Source organism: Embiotoca jacksoni, unplaced genomic scaffold (genome assembly GCF_022577435.1).
Source record: "Embiotoca jacksoni isolate LCO1_2020_lvr unplaced genomic scaffold, fEmbJac1.0.p SCAF_18, whole genome shotgun sequence".
Classification (NCBI taxonomy): Eukaryota; Metazoa; Chordata; class Actinopteri; family Embiotocidae; genus Embiotoca; species Embiotoca jacksoni.
The window spans coordinates 7,514,081-7,530,663 of NW_027185318.1; the positions used below are offsets into that span (position 1 = coordinate 7,514,081).

General features: G+C 41.2%; 1 protein-coding gene across 1 annotated transcript in view; it reads right to left on the reverse strand.

Moving 5' to 3' along the window:
- spred1 (sprouty related EVH1 domain containing 1) overlaps window positions 1-12,893 on the reverse strand; it is a 33,533-nt gene extending 20,640 nt beyond the window's left edge. Inside the window, exon 1 of the mRNA XM_069152484.1 lies at window positions 12,469-12,893. Coding sequence (XP_069008585.1) covers window positions 12,469-12,500 — 32 coding nt within the window. The 5' untranslated portion in view covers window positions 12,501-12,893. The remainder of the gene's footprint in view (window positions 1-12,468) is intronic.
- Between the last annotated feature and the right edge of the window lie 3,690 nt (window positions 12,894-16,583).

A 16,583-nucleotide genomic window follows, 5' to 3' on the forward strand; every position in this document is an offset into this window, starting at 1 on the left:
ATTTGTCCAACAATTTAAAAATTTAAAAGGAATTCAACACAACACATCACGTCACACTTTGATACCGGAAATAAAAAATAAAAAAAATTGGCAACTACGCTGAAATGTCGGCGGTGGTAAAGACTTTTACTAGTAACAAGCTAACCTAAAATCTGCAGCTAAAAATAGATTCTAAAGTCAGTTTTAACACAAAGTGGTTTTAATACATGATATAACAAACTGTTATCTGTCTGAAGCCATCAGTGTATGTTTAGCCCCAGCCAGGGGGTGACTGACCATGTGGCCAAGTTCAGTCTCTGGCCACTACTGATTTCCAACCTTGACAGGGGCTCTAGCTCATATCGCCCCCTTTTCTTTGAATCTGGGTAAACATTGTAAGACAGTATCTACATACCTGAAGGAAAAACATACTAATAAAGAGCAGGAGTGAAACATAGGGTGGATTATTCAACTGTGTTATAAAATGCTTGAAGTTTCAGATATTCAACGAGTTTACCGGCAGCCAACATGAGACAGTCTGTGCAAAAATGCAGAGAGCTTCAGGTGTTTTCAGACATACAGAATAAATGCAGCTCGTCCTCAAATATCAAACAGCTAAAGTTGATTATGCTATAAGAAGTAAAACTCTGAAAACTGGAGGATCACAGTGAAAAGAAATACTACGTTGTGCCAGTGTATCAATAATAAATTACAAAAAGACTTATCAATATATTTCATGTCATAATTCTGATTATCTCCTTCACACCACAATCGGCAGTCAGATCAGATTTAGCTGTTCAATACGAAGATTCGACGATTTGCTTTGTTTCCCTATAGACTATCTGGCAGTCAGAAAGTGTAAAGCACACTCTCCTTTGGGTCTCTTGCCATGCGGGTCTCCCGAGGCGTGCAGGTCTGCCGCCACCTGGGCCTCTTGTGGCGTGGTCAAAAACGCACCTAGTCTGGGGCTCACTCTCAATCACACAACACCGTGTCCCGCGACAACCCTCCGCGGCGCACTCATGAAGCCCTGCTCCGAGGGCTCGTGGACTCAATGTCAGGGGTCCGCGTTCGGTGGCACCCGGCTCTGGCCAGCTTTGACCTCAGCATGGTGCAACAGCTTCACCTCGGTCACCCGGTACCCGAGAGGCAAGGGGTTCAGTGTCTGTGCGTAAAATAACCCTAACCTAAAAAAAACACTGCTTCACTTGAAGAATCTAAGTTGATTGATGGGTCGCTGACTGACGATTCGACTTGTTGGCTTTCAGGATGCAGCCCTACATCATTTTAAATCTGTTCGTCCCCGATTCTATTTCACTTCTTGCGCCTTCACTGAGAATCAGATGTTTCCTTGATTAGATAACACTGCAATGGACCACCGGAAATGACAAAGGTCAGGGTGTGCTGAGGGCAGCATTTTGCACAAACTGCTGGTAACATATTAAAGGCTGAGAAGGATCAGAGCGCTGACAGATATGGGCACAGGACTAAAGAATGTGACTGCCGGATGTCTTCCTGGGACACATTGCTCCCCGGCCAACGTCCGGGTTAACCAATAAAGATGATGTCACAGAGTCTGAAAAAGTATGAGTTTGCAAAGAAGGTCTTCTCAACAAGTGGCCAAATCTGAAACACTGACTGACAAAAGAAATGTCACAAACAGCAACATGTTTTTATTAAAAAAAAGTTAAACTTGTAGCTGTTGAATCAAAAGAATAATAGCTGCATCCTCCCCCTCACTGCCTCTCCTCTTGGCCAACTCAATAAGGCTAACCTTTGGTCTCCTGCCTTCCACACCCTTGGCAAACCTCACTGTCTGGGCTATTGGTTAGTAATTAATCTAAGGGCCAGTGAGCATTAAATCTGAAGCTATCTTTTTCTCCATGTGAAAGCTCTTGATATCCTGGCACCTGGTAATCGTTGACTACAGTTCCCTCAAAGGATTGATGAGCTCGATAAAAATGCAAAACTCAAAAAATAAACGAACCTACAAAACAGATGGCTGTTTTCGAAAACCACACTTAAACCTCACCGCCCCACAACTTAACCCTATTTAACCGTCTTTAAAGCAACTATAATCAATCTTTTCTTTTTCAAAAACAATTTCAACAAGTTGATGATAATGTTGCAATGTGAAAGAGATCACTTGAGGTGATGAACCTGCAGAGACTTATCACGTGAACCAGTGGCTTCCCTTTACTAGAGAGCTGCAGCTCATTCTTTTGCTGTCCAGCTGCAACTTTACTGTTTGGCCCAACTCACTGTTGTTTTTGACCAAATATACATTACCTGGCCGACACCAAACAGCAGCCCGATACAGTTACTTGCCAGTGAACATAATGTTGAGTATCGAGTATCTAATGAGCCAAACACGTCCATCAAAAGTTGGTAGAAACGACTAAGGGAGCTAAAAGAAGAATGGATATTAGACTTAGATTCAGCAGGTGACCAAAAAAAGCAACTCCACATGAATGAAAATGTTTAGATGTGTAAATGAGTAACTGTTTGCTAAAAGAAAACATAAAAACCACAGGAAGAAAAGGAAAATATGACTAGCAGGATGAAATTAGCTACTAAATCTAACTGGCTTTCAAGTGCATCCTTTTTAGACAGTTTTATACGTCACGCTGCTGCATTAGTTCTGCTACTGCTGCTTGAGATCCAAGCAACACGATTTGGCGTGCTTCTCCCATTTGAGAAAGACAGGTTCTTACGATTATGGGCCTATCTAAAGGCTAGATAATAACTACACATCATGTTATCATTTATGAAATAGACTTTATATCCTTGATTATATTTCCTGTTTATGACCTTCCCGTAATTTGCTCACCAAGCGATACCGTCAGACAATCCCTTGGTCAGACTGAAAGGCTTTCAGATCCTTCAGTAGTGTTACATTTGGTAGAGGCTGTTGAAAGTTGATGGTATGCCAGTCTGTCTATATTCTCACCAAGCTTTGCCAACCAGGGTGAAAGAAATGGGTAACACGAGAAGACTTTAATTTTGGTATTATAATCACCACAATTCCAAGGACACTTTCAAATATTATGTTGTGAATTTCTCTGCCACATAATGATTCAAGAGATCCAAAAATAAGCAATCTAATAAATATGAGTAAGTAAAAAACAACAACACAGGGCTGGACAATAAGCGATTTTATGGATTCACTGACGACACGAATGTTTTGCGAACCTGAATGCACTGATGGCACAACTGTCTGTTTCCACTCTGATGTACAGTCGCGAGCTAATTGGACAGAAAGCTGCCATGGGAGACTGACAGAATAACACAACCACAACTAACTTCCTCCTTGCATCCACCCACAAACACCCATTCTGGTTACACCTTCGAACAGCAGTGTCACAAAAGTAGTGCATGAGAACGTCGACCACGCCAGAAATAATGTGTTTTTGAGCAGTAAAACCAGCAGTAAAAGAGGAAAATGCTGCTGCTGTTACACCCTCTATGGCCCCCAATAAAGGATGCGGGTGATGGGTGCAGAAGGGGCTGTCAGTCAGGCAGGGGTCCCTGGGGTGAACAGAAGGCAGGCGGTGGTGTCGCTCAGCCATGACCAGGGCACAATGACCAGGGCCTGACCCTTCAGACCTACCATCACACACATGCCAGCAACCATGACACTCACAGGGAGGGGGGCCGGGCCCAGAGAGGAAGTTAAGTGGAAAATGCATACGTGCATTTTTGCACCAAGCCTAAAGCACAGAAACGAGATTAAGAGATATGCCAAACAAAAAGTGTTCATTACTGTACTTATTTATTCAGGCATTACTATAAAATCTCGACAGTGCACGCCAAAAACCTGCAGACCAACATCTAATTTCAACTCAGTCAAAAAGTATTGCGGTCACTTCACAAAACCTTTACAACATGGGAATAAAAGGCCTCCTCTTCTTCCTCAAGATAAAAAAAAAACCGCTCTTTTCTCAAATTAAACAGAGGTCCAAAAAGATATTTCAGTAAAACTTACTTGAACACACACACACACACACACACACACACACACACACACACACACACACACACACACACACACACAGTTCAGAGTGGGCTGGTGGAGACAAAGGCTGGCCTCCACGCCCCTTGCTGGGAGCACACAGTCGACTGGACACACAATTGAGAGCGGAAGCAGATCAGCTGGCCTGGGCCTGCGGGGGAGGAGGGGAGGAGGGCAGAAAGAAAGGAGCCCCCAATTCCAAATTATTCCAAGTTATTCTGCTGGATGACTGACTTCATTTCCGACCAAAGCATTAGAGAAAAACAGAGGGAGGGGTGAGAGTGGAACAGAGGACTGTGGGGCGGGAGGGGGGCGGGGGCCGCGGATGGGAACAGGGTGGAGACCAAGGTGACAGTCAACAGCTTCCACCCAGATCTGAAGAAGAAGCCGCACTTGTGATTTCCACAAAAACTATGGGGAAAGGCTTTTAAAGAATCAAAATAATAAGACGTATAGAATAAGAGAATTATGAGCGTCTCACCTCTTCCAACGGTGTTTAAAACAAAAGAGCAATTTTCCCTTCAAATTAATTTTACAAAGAGATAAGTATTGTAGTATTATGTGAAATGTGCATGGAGAGTTGTGACAGTGGTTTTTTTTTTCAACCTGTATGTAATTTGTAAGTATGTGCATGAATCTGTAAATTGTAGTCTGATTTGTAAATGTGTAAAGGAGTGTGTAAATAAGTATTCAGGTTTGCAAGTGTACTAGATTTTTTGAATGTGTAAAACATTTTGTAAAAGTGTACACAAGTCTTCATATGCAAATAAGATGTGTACATGAGTTTGCAAACATGAATTTAAAAAAAATTACTGATTGAATTGAATTTTATAATGAATAAAAACTGAGCCTCATCTTACAGAGCTAGAAAAAACAGATGCATCTTTATTTCCACCTCAGGTGTGCCTCTCAATTGGTTAAACTTGCAGTTTTCACTCATAATAAAAGGCGATTTTCATCTCTTTTTTTTTCCGCCTGCATATGTTTGCAGATTCTTTGACAAATCTTTTTCACAAAGTCCAGATTCGTGTACAAATATTCACATCCCAATACACCTTCAAATCTGAGCACACATTTGAAGATGTGTTTACCCATTCACAAATCAGACTACACATTTACAGACTTTGTTTCAAATCCGAGAACACACGTGCAGGCCGAGATACAGTTTCACAATTCCCCGCACATATTCGCAAATAATTTTGCGACACTGAAGTCAAGAGAAGAGAAGAGAAGAGAAGAGAAGAGAAGAGAAGAGAAGAGAAGAGAAGAGAAGAGAAGAGAAGAGAAGAGAAGAGAAGAGAAGAGAAGAGAAGAGAAGAGAAGAGAAGAGAAGAGAAGAGAAGAGAAGAGAAGAGAAGGCGTGATGGGAGAGCACGTGCAGACCAGGCAGGCCTGGGCCTCGAGGCCGGCTGCTCCAGTGTGTGGTGGAGAAGGGGGATCCAGGGACAACCATTTCCTAAGTGGACAAAGTGGCCGTTTGTCTGCTGCTCCGGCCCATGGCTCACTGGGCTCCAGCATGCCATCATGCTTTGCTCCTGTCTCAGCCTTGGGCTTCCCACCCTAAAGGGGAGTGGTGGAGGAGGGCAGGGGCATGAGGGGGGTACTGCAATAAAGACAGGAGGGGGAGAAGAAGGGAAGGAGAAAGAAGAGAAGGAGAGCAGGAGGAGAGGGGAGAGCGAAAGGATGTGGCCTGAGCCCTGGGTGCTCGCCAAGTCACCCTCCCTTTCCTCCACTCTGTCTCCCCCTTCTACCCAACCCCTCCCCGGCTGCCTCTCTCTACACAATGGCCGCTTCTCTGCTGAAATTTCACGTTATTGGATCCCGGGCCTGGAGTTTTGTCCTCCCACAATGTCCAGGCAGCGGAGCATGCTGCAGGGGAGACACACTCTGCAAGCTAAAAGCTGGAAAACCATTCCTCCTTTCATTAGCATCAGAAAAGGGGAGAAAAGCCCCCCACCACCACCTCTTTTTTTTTTTTTTTTTTTTTTTTTTTTCCATCGCCCCTTTTCCTCCCCATCTCTCCCCTGTATCAAAACCGGAGGAAGGCTGTCAAGTTCGGTCAAGCTCCACTAGACCACTTTGGCTCGTAGGACTTTTTTTTTTCTTTTTTTTTTTGGAGGGGGGGGGGGGGGGGGTCATTAAAATATCATTGGGAAAATAAACACAAGCTACTTATCCCAATCCGATTCTATAGATTATCCTCTGAAAGTAAAGCAATCACAAGAAAAGTAGGAGGGAAGATGGCGTGAAAAGCTACTCGCTTTGCTGACTAAAATGTATGTCTATCTTCAACACCTGTTATCATACACAAAATATATATATTTATATATAATATATTTACATTTCTTAAAAGAAAGTCTTAATTCTTAGCTGTACATGAACCCAAGCAGAAAAGTATGTTATGTTTAACTGCAGTTAAGAATATCACAGAATTTTAGAAACCAAAATATTTCACTATTAGCAAATGGTGACTTAGAGCTAGTTTTAAGAGGATCAAGTGGTCCACGTTCTTTCACTGGGATCATGCCTCATTGAAGAAATAAGTAACATGCAATCTGGGACTCAGCCGTCGATTCCAGCAGTGCATCTAATCTGAACGGTGCAAACAAGCTAGCCAATTAGCCACGGTTCAAATCCCCTAAATAACCAGAGGCAAACTCAAGGGCACAGACATACACAAAACAAACACCAACATGGCCTAACATGGATGCAGTGCAAATTATGACATAAGGTCAGAGCAAGAATACTGTTCGGGCGGGCTGTCTGATAGCCATTAATAAAGCAGATATAATAATGGGACAATGCCCAGAGAAACACCAAGCCAACATCACAGGCCTGTTTACATTAGCTGCAGTGAAAACTAATACGCTGGCTATAGAAAGAGAAGTGAAAGAGAAATTTGCCCTATCTCCTCTCAACACCTCAGGCTGCTGGTGAGTCATCTCCCTCACAAGAACATTCAGCTTAGCTACCAACTGACTCAGGGAAAGAAAAAAAAAAAAAAACAGAACAGGCCTGCTCTGCTGCTACACCACACAGCGAATCTTGACTTCAAATGTACCACCATCCTTTTACGGAAATACTACCAAATATAACAACGAATGAACTGATCGGCGCCACTTCTGGTAGTGACAGCAGTCAGTGGGTCAAATTAGGCTGCAGCCTAAATCAAAGATAGACCTAACAAATACACGAGTGTCACAACTGCTCACTTAAACAGCGTTTCTAACATCGATTTTTATACCAACCCCTCTATTACTGGATTGGGCCTGCAACCCCAACAGCAATGTTTTAGGTGCCGCTGCGCTGGCTGTGGCACTATAAATCAAAAGAATTCCATATGCGTATCAAATGCCAAAAAACTATTCCCAAACATCAATCAAAGCCACATATTGAGATGATCTTAATTTGAACCACAAGCATTTGGAAAATTAAAACCTTGCGCTTGCCATTACCAAAAAAAAAAAAAAAAAAAAAAGAACCACAAATTTCGACTGCTGCGGCGTCTCTGGTCTGCTTTGATGTAAGAGTAGTCCCCAGGGACCCAGCCTCTACTCCTCATACCTACTCTGAAACTGAGGGGGAGGACAGGAAGCTGAGGGGACAAGGCAGCCGTCTAGCTGTGGGATAAAACCATCGATACATCTCAAGAGCGACTTGGGAAGGATAAACCACCAAACCAAGATGATGGCCCATAGATGTTACGAGAAACTGCTTTGACAAGTTGTAAACCATCACAACATACCCAGTTGCTGGGAGTACCATAGCATTATCATCACCATAAATGTCACGAACCGAACTATCACACCATCTTGAAAATCAATTACATTCTCATTCAAGTATATTTCCATTGAACCTCTTTCACTTGGAATTTAAGGAATCAAAAAAACACTTTTACCAACCAATAAAAGTCGGTTACAAGTTCTAAATATAGCAACTAGATAGGACCAAATGTGATCAAAAGTTTACTGACCGGATAAAAAATACATGTTCATACAGTCCTGAAATTTCAATCCTTTTTGAAAACTTCCCCCATTAAATAATTTATTTGATAATATAATGTTATGTTTGCTTAAATTCACTCATCTAAGATCTGGCCCTATCTCTCCCACAAACACATACACATGCCAAATGTTTCCAGAGAAATAAACACTCAAGTGTGTGTGTGTGTGTGTGTGTGTGTGTGCACAGACACACACACACACAGAAACCCCTTCCTGTTTTCAAAGCATTTGGAAACTCAATCAAAGACACAAGGTTTAGGATTTACATCTGTGCCCTTTTATGTCTGTGGCCTCACAGGAAAGAACCATCTTAGCCCAGCTGCAGCAAAGAGCTCACAACAAGGCCTGGCCTTCATGCTCCCGCATGCAGCCCAACTGAAAACAATGTCCACAATTCAGACACTTAGTGCTAAAAGCACTTCTTAGAGGCATTAAGATATGGTCTGTGAACATCAGAGGCCCTTCTTGACAAAGAAATAAAGACAAGCCCTGCTACATGGATGCTGTGATGCAGACGCACAAAATAATCGGCAAGTTTAACGCTGCTTTCACACTCTGCATACACGGCCACACTAAATCTTAGAAGTATGACATTTTGTTTGAAATATGCTGTAAACACACTGCTGACTTTTACGTCAGTTTATGTGTACTCTTAAAATACTTGAAGAGGAAATGAAAATCATAAGAGGGAAGTGGCTCAGGTTTAAAATACACAGAATCCAGGCCCAAATGTGGCCATGGGAATGGAGCGGCCCACCGTTATACAAGGCCTGTTCAGTTTGTTGGCTTGTCTCAGTTACAGAGTCCGAGCCCTCTGATAGCACAGAGGATCATTGTCATTAATGACACAAACAATACAACAGCTTCTCATAAAACAAGGGCAGAGTGGGGCATAAATACGTCGTACAGCAAAAAAAAAAAACTTTTCAAGATTACACAACATTTCACCCAAAATATGGTGAAACACATCTTTATTTCCACAATATATATGTATGTACATCTTAGACCTACACCAGAATTTAATAAAATAGGAGAAGACATCTAGCGACCAGTAAAGTGAAACGCTCTTACATATGCCCTTATGTATTCTCGTCAAATAACACATGTCATTGACCTCTGTAAACTGCGGCAGTAACTTCCCCAAAAGAATACAGAAGCAAAAGCAAATACGTTTTCATCTCAGCAGACTTTGTCAAAGGTGAGATGTGTCTGTAGCTTAGACTTGGCAGGCTAATAAAGCTAAAAGGTTCATGGAGGTCATAATCCAACAACTGGCAGTAAACCCAAATAATACTATCTATAAAAAGGTCCAGGAAATTATTTAGCTTAACATAAGGGCCACAGGATATAGGCAATTACCCAGGCCATAAAATACTAGCACTAACAGCTGAAGTAGCTGTCTCCCTTTGTCGTTTCAGGAGATGATGGGGGTTGTTTGGGAGGAATGTGTTTGGAAAGCTCCGCAACAGGAATGGGAGTGCAAAACAGCCCACAGGTGATAAGATCACGACACCCACATTGGCAGATAAAACGCTGAGCTGTCAAATCAATCACACAGCTAGGAAGAGGACACAGGGAGAGGAATCAAAGAGGATCACCTGACTGGCAACAGACAATACCACAGTACTGCAGGAATCTTAAACAATGAGGCCATACCCTACACATGTTCAGTGGAGTATAGAGGCGAATGACCTTCACTGATAAAAAATGAATTGGGGGTCTGAATAACTCTGGCAAAATCAACCCTGTTTGATAATTAAAATCTGGTGGAGGACGAAGAGGAATTGCTATCCAGCTAAGGAGGTGATTTAAGGTGTAAACAAACGACACCTTATTCCCACGTTGTGTACAATAACTACTAAAAAAAAAAAAAGAGTATGTACACTACACCCCAACAGGCTGCTGCCTTGGTTGAGATAAATATTTCAGATAAACGTGACATTCACGATTCATAAATCTCCCACTTCTCCCAGCACGACCGTAGTCCTTGTCGACAAAATTCCCATTAGCCTTAGATCACACCACACTCTCCGCGCCAGCACACATCCCAGACAGGACGCAAACCAAAATCTCACAAGGCTTTCTGTGCGTTCTTGTCATTTTCAGCCTTGCGAACATGGTTGCGCCAAGGCCAAGTAACACATGCTCTCAGGAAAGGGTGTGCTGTGTGTACACCAGCATGACTTACCACCTATCATTCAGACCAAAACCACTTTGGTGCTCGCACTTCACAAATTTTGTAGAGATTATCAAATTAAATGTTTAAATGCAAGCTACATGGGAACAAACACCCCACCCCCTTCCATAATTACATTTGTACATGGTTAGGTAACTGGAAATTACACACCATTTCTATACCAAACTCTAAAAAAAAAAAAAAAGCCTTTTTCTTTTTATTTAGCAAGTGACTCATCAAAGATGTTTCTTATCGATGTAAAGAGGCACAATGTGGAAATGGACACTTTACTGTGAACAACATCTTGATCATTATCCCGTGATGCTTAAAAAAAAAAAAAAAAAAAAGTCCAACAAGATACAAAACATCTGATTATTCCTGAATAGGTGTGTAATTATAAATAGCATATTAAAGCAACTCTCCAGCTAAACTAAATGGCTCAGGCAGCACTCAGTCTTCTGTTCACTCCATTGCTATGAATCACACAACAGCCAGAAAGGTGGTGGAATCATAGCAACAATGTTCGGATCACTTCGCCATCTTAGCTGCTGCCATCATGCAGTGTTGAACAAACCCAGCATATACTGTAGCCTACAAAACCACTGATGATATGTAGCCCGTGGCAGTGGTTCCCAAAGTGGGGCTTCGGGGCCTCGAGGAGTCCCTGAGGTTGTTGCAGGGAGCCACATCAAATTTAGGGATGCTTTGATTTCACTGTAATTTCTTTCTCTCCAGGTTAACACGATGACAAAATGCATTCAGCCGACTGCTCAAATTTAGAGGTTTCACGCTTTCTACTAGCATCGAGTATGCTTGTTTATTATACATTTTAAGCTGAATCAAGATTAAAAACAAGAATAAGATGAGCAGAATTCCCCTAAAACAAGATGGGTGTGAGTGGTTCAATTGTAATCTATTTGACATGGCTTGGTATGAGGAAAAATAACTTCATGACATATATTACATAAAAAAAAAATTAAAAATTAAAAAAAAAATTAAAAAAAAGAAGAAGTGTACTTCAAGGACAAAACCTCCATGCATTAAATCAATCATTCTCACAAAGGCCAGACAGGAATGGGGCAAAACATGGGTGTGTTTCAAACATTAAAGCGTGACACTATGAATGGCTGAAAAGGGCATATGACTTCCTCTGTGACAAATACATTATGAAAGAAAATTCTCGGAGATAGTGTCGCTTAAACACCACGCTTAAGTCAAATAAAGGATTAACACACGAGCACAGGCGCTTATATGCGACGTATTGTAGAGTAAATGCAGAAAATGTGACCATTGTGTGATCGTCGGTGCAATGCGAAACAGTGTACAGTGCTGTGAATGGGCAGGCAGGTACTTTATGAATGGAGGGGATCATGTGACCGCAGCACCTCCCGAAGCAGATATTTCTCACTGACTGTCAACAAGCGCACACAAGGGATCAGCCCATTAAAACCATACCCCTAAAACGCGATTTGAAATGGGCGCGACGTGTTTCAAAACCCCCACTACATGTCCAGATTACAGTTCATGTCCGCGGGGTTGTGAGGGATTAGGGCGTGAATGTGATGATTTTTTTTTTTTTTTTTTTTTTTTTTTTTATGAATGGAGATTGTGATATGTAAATGAGTGCGATTGAGAAAAAAAAAATGGCATCTTCAGCTTTTCAATGCCGCAATAAGCACGAAGGGCTTTCATTAAAGACAAACGTGATCTGCAGGATTTTAATCTACGATTCTGTGGCGAAATCATGGCGGACAGCAGTTTCACACAGATTGTCAATATAACGCTTGTGTGATCGCGATGTACTGAACGGGCGTTTGTGCAAAATTACATTTAGATTGAATTACTGCTGTCTTGAGTCTACTATAACTGCCACTCTTTACAGCAAACACAAAATATCATCGTGCAGTTGATTTAATCACACACAGGCAAACGTTACTACACCTACAATGCTGTGGCCGAATATGAATTGAAGCAGCATAAGAGAAAACATAGTTGGGATTACAGTATTTTTTTTGGAAGTATGGATCTATCAGATTGTTCCTTTTAACCTCATAGTGTTAGTCATTTTTTCATTAGCCTTCATATCCTAATAAAAAAAAAAAGAAGTCTGCGTTTCTTATTGTTGATATTAGTAAAGCAAAAAAAAAAAAAAAGATGAAATATAAGCGTTGCGCGGTTAGAAATGTCATTGAGGACTGCGTCTTGTTAATATCTGAAGATACGAGCGCTTATTATTGAAGCTGTAGGTGTAAATGGGGAGGAAAATGTAAAGAGAGATATATATCAACAGTACTCACTCGTTGTTTGGATTTGTTGAATCTTCACTCATTTTTTTCCTCACGGGGATCCAAATCCTAGCAATAGCATCGACGACGCAGCGACGGCGGGATAAAATACCACAAATATCACCATTTTCCTTCACACGCAGAAATTACCCCCCTCTTATTTCGGACAGAAAGTAAACGAGGTACGGAAAGGGGGCATGCCTGAACTTTAAGCGGTCCCTGCGAGCACCGAGCGGAGCTAGCGCAACGTTAGCTTTGCTGGCTTTTTTTTTTTTTTTTTTTGGGGACTAAGTGTTAAATCGCGAGGAGGAATGACAATCGTTGATTCATTTTATCCTCCCTGGAAGTAAAATCCGACCCCAACAACAAACGGGCCACCGCCATCATCATCATCATCATCATCATCTCTCTCTCCCCCACCACCCCACACACACACACACCCCCGTTTCAACAAAACACAAGATCCCCCCGGCTTGCAAAAAAAAAAAAAAAAAAAAAAAAAAAAAAAAAAAAAAAAATGTGAATAGATCCTCAAAAAATGTAGAAACGCTTGTAGGCTGTAAGGTTTGGCAGGTTATTTATGGCCGGCTGTCGAGCATCCATTCGCCAACTTCAGGGTCCGGGACAACACTTGAAAAAGCGCCGTGCAGCGTTGCTCCGTCAACGTGTCCGAGTTATTTTTTTTTTTTTTTTTTTTTTTTTGCAGTAAAGGCATCCAAAGCCCGAAAAAAAAAAAAAAGAAAAAAAAAAACAAGAAAAAAAAAAAAACGGGGGGTTCAACTGTTTTCAATATCAAATACTGACGCGCAGAGTAAAAAAAAAAAAAAAACCCAAAAAAACCAGCCAGACTTGAAATTGCCTTGAGAAGTTGGTGTACATCTGCTTTAATCGAACTCCATTTTCAACTCGGGGGGGAAATGAAACATCGGAAAACTGGGCGGATGTGTCGACCCTCGCTTGAGAAAATTAGATCCTTCCGCGACGTAGTAAAAACACAACACTCTTGCGATCAAATACTCTCGCCCGGCACTGCGTTTCTCGTATCTGTTTAAAGAGTATAGCGTATCGTGCAAAAAAAAAAAAAGTGCGTTCCTCTTCAGTCGTGTGCGGTAAATTAGTCATGTTTCTTTCCGTAAGTTGGCCTAAAGTAGTCCCCGCACTTCCCAAAAGAAGTTTCCCTTCAATCACGCATTGATACGAGAGGGAAGCGTCTGTGTGATAGTAGCACGCGAAGTAGAAAATAATCTGGAGGAAGGACTTGGGCTGACACACACACACACACACACACACACTCGGCCATTAACAATTTTCGCTCGTTTTCTTTCATAAAGCAGCTTTATGGTGATCGACCGCGACCGAACCACTTTTGAAAATGCCGATTCAAAATTGCGGGGAAGTGCTGTAAGATGTACACAAGCGAGACTGCTGCAGCACGTGGAATTACATCAGACCCTCTTCACGATTTATGTGGTTAAAGCCAAGGCAGTATTTCTATCTCAGACGACTGTGTATTCATTATTCAGCGATAGTACAAACAGGCGTAGCTCCACGCCATGGTGTAACATGAAAAGGCAGAGAAAAGGCAATTCATAAAAATGAGGATATTTTCTGAAATAATTATTGTGAGGGTTATTTGGGGATAGCGGTGTGTGTTTTGGTTCAGTACTGCAATTGCCTGTAGTGAATTAAAAAAAAAAAAATTATGAATGAGAGAGAGATAACCCTCTGTGCCCCCAAATAGGGGGTTTTAAACTATCACAAGCAAATTTGGTAAAGGGACTGAAACCGCATGCAAGTAGCCCCGGTTGTGTAGTTAAAGCTGCCCCACCTTGCACTTTCCAGGCGGCTGGAGCACCATCCAAAATAATAAGTTACCAGCAAAATCCATGTTTGCATCTATGAATCTTATTTGCAAATGTGTTAAAAGCCTTGCAGAGCGAATCGGAGGCCTGGTTGCGTAAGACTTAAATGCTATTGGATTTCTGTGCTGTGTGGAAAGGCAAGAGATCAGGCTAAATGATTCTGCCTGGTTGTCATAGTGACAGCATGTTGTGTGAGAAGTTTCTTTGTGTTTCCCTGGCTTTCATACAGCTTGTGCCACAGCCTTATGTTGCAGCCATATAAAACACCCCTCTGTGTCACTGTACATAGACAACCCATGCATGCACAACCCTCACATGGACTGCCTTGGCACATATTGTGGACTTCCTTTGGTATTCAATTAGATTTTCTGTCTGAGGTGTACACTGATGGCTGCCTGAGAGCAAAGGTGAGTTGTGTCAAAAATACCAATAACAGCCTGGTATGGATGTTTTATGCATTTATTTACAGAAATAGTCTGTATTTCTAGCCCTAAATTGGATAATCAAGTCACAGAATAATTTTTCTTTTTTTTTTTTCTTTTTTTTTACCAAACGTGGCCACTTGTTTTTGCTTCTTTTTCAAATTATCATGGTCATGATCAAGCATATGAATCCAATGAAGTGTCCCTTGTTTCAAATAGAGCGGGAAAAACCATGAGAATGAGTTTTCCCACCAGCATGCCTTTATCCTTTGGAGTATTTAAAGTTCAGGAAGTCAGCCTTCTTTCTCATCTCACAAATGTGGATGACCCTTGTGCATTTCCTGTGTTTTTCACACACTGAACACACAACATAGTGTACTTAAACAGGGCAACAGGATGTTTAGCTAACAGAGACGTCCCTTGACTCAACTCACCAAATGCAATTAGAGTCATCACAATTCTCTTTAAGGCAGCAAACAAGCCTAGCATTACTATTGCTGACAAGTCCCCGCAGAATAAAGGATGTGTTTAGTGCAACAAAAACCTCATTCAGCAGAACTTGACTTTGAAGAAGGGTGAAATGATTTGCATATCATAGTGTGATGTGACTTGTGTTATGTCATGTTTTGTCGTCATTCTTTGACTCTAGCACTGATACACATTTTGATAACTATTTATTTATTCGTTTGACTTGTCATACCACTTTGAACTTGAGACCTTTCTTTTCTGACTCGGTATATGAGGTACGACTTAAAATGTGTTTTATTGAAAAATACAGATGCGTCACAAGATATTTAGACAGCAAGACTGTCAGCAAATTTACATGATGTTCATATTTCATTTCATAAAACATCAGATCACCCGGCTTAATCCTTAAGAGCACAAATTTTCCACAACTCTAATGAAATATTTCCCACTGAAACAACTAAATCAGTTTGTCACATGAGAAAGCACGAACTAACCCTTTAAATGGGAACAAAAAAGAATTCGGATCGGTTCTGATTGTCAGATTTAAGCAACACATCCATTCTAAATGTGTTGAACTACACCTGTCGTTACTCTGGTGGCACCCATGTGGACCTAAGACCAACTAACTTTAGATATCCACTATAATCTATATTGAAAATTGTTGAAGCAACTGCACAAACGGCAAAGACAATAGAGCTTAGCGAAAGGATCAACCATATCCGCACTCATGTCTTGTTAGATCATCAAATAACTAAAACTATATGATATCAGAAAGTTGAAAAGTGAAGGACTTGGGAAGGAGAATATAAGCCGCACTTGCAAACCCAGAAAGACCAGCAGTAGATTGGACTGCATAATTGTGAGCGAAATCCGAAAAAAGGAAAACTTCAGAAATAAATTAGATACAAAACTCAGTTTACAACTCATTCAAAATGGATCACTGAGTTAGGATACAGATGGAGAGTGATTTGGTGGAAACTGGAAATAAGCCCAAAGGAATGAACTTGCAAAAAGACCCACACACAGACAGTTTTTAAAATGTGTGTCATTGTTGGATGAGTGTAAACATAACCTATATGGATGTAATGGTAAGGAGTTTGCAAAAAAAAAAGGTTAATTTCATGTCCAAACATTATAACTGTGTAAAGCCACGATTCAGTGTCCAAATACCTTTTATAGCATATGTTTGAACTGTACATCATTTTTTTTGTCATTCAAAACTTAACAAACTTATTTTTGTGGAACATTTTGCTTGGCATGTGTGCTTGTGCTATCCTTCTTTAAAATGAAAGCAATTTGTTTTGGTATTTTGGTATTTTGCAATGAAATTTATACATTTTAGGAGTGGCTTGGCTTGTGGACTCTGTATAGAGGA